Here is a 728-nt window from a genome sequence, read left to right on the forward strand (position 1 = left end):
TCGACAGCACTTAACAACAACAACAACAACTAAGCAATAATACTATTCGATGAAATACCTGAAATCTTTAGAATTCTATACATGAACTTTGTAACTACAGATACCACTGTCTCCTCCTTTACTCACGACAGATTACTGTTATCAGGAACTGATTTTCAAATCCATACTAATTCTGTGAGGATGGTGCAGGACCAGCCAATGTTTTGTTCTGTTGTACATAAGGGTCACTATGAGTTGGAGTCAACTCAACAACAACAAAAAAGACTGTACAATATTCAATTGACATAATTACAAGCTTAAGGACAAATAAACTCATATTAAACAAATAAACTAACATGTTAATGCTGTCCACATTATGAAAGAAAAAAGATCTTTATTCAAGCTAATCCATTATATAAAATCAAAACCAAAACCAAAATCAAATCCATTGAGGCAGAGTTGATTCTAACAGCAACCATACAAGACAGAGTAGAACTGTTAACTGTTCTATAAGCCACACAGCCACAGATTCCCAGGTCTGATACCAGAGGAGATAAGTGTGGGGAAGACCACATACATACCTGAACTGTTGGGCTGAGCACTATAGAAATGTTCTGTATGTTCATTTTTGTTTCCAGTTCCTTGGAGATAACGTGGTCCATGTGAACAATCAGCCAGGAAATGAGAAGATAATTACATTCAGGCAGTTCCTTCAGTAAGCGTTGGAATTCCTGCACTTTCTCACTCTC

The 728-nt window shown here is 36.5% G+C and overlaps 1 protein-coding gene across 1 annotated transcript in view; it reads right to left on the minus strand.

The window, feature by feature from the left end:
- The window catches only part of RALBP1 (ralA binding protein 1), a 47797-nt gene that overhangs the window by 36645 nt on the left and 10424 nt on the right, over positions 1-728 (minus strand). Inside the window, exon 3 of the mRNA XM_007957554.1 lies at positions 561-723. Within this exon, the coding sequence (XP_007955745.1) occupies positions 561-723 (163 nt within the window). The remainder of the gene's footprint in view (positions 1-560; positions 724-728) is intronic.

The sequence above is a fragment of the Orycteropus afer genome, unplaced genomic scaffold, assembly GCF_000298275.1.
Source record: "Orycteropus afer afer isolate SDZICR_OR568_19922 unplaced genomic scaffold, OryAfe1.0 scaffold00757, whole genome shotgun sequence".
Lineage (NCBI taxonomy): Eukaryota > Metazoa > Chordata > Mammalia > Tubulidentata > Orycteropodidae > Orycteropus > Orycteropus afer.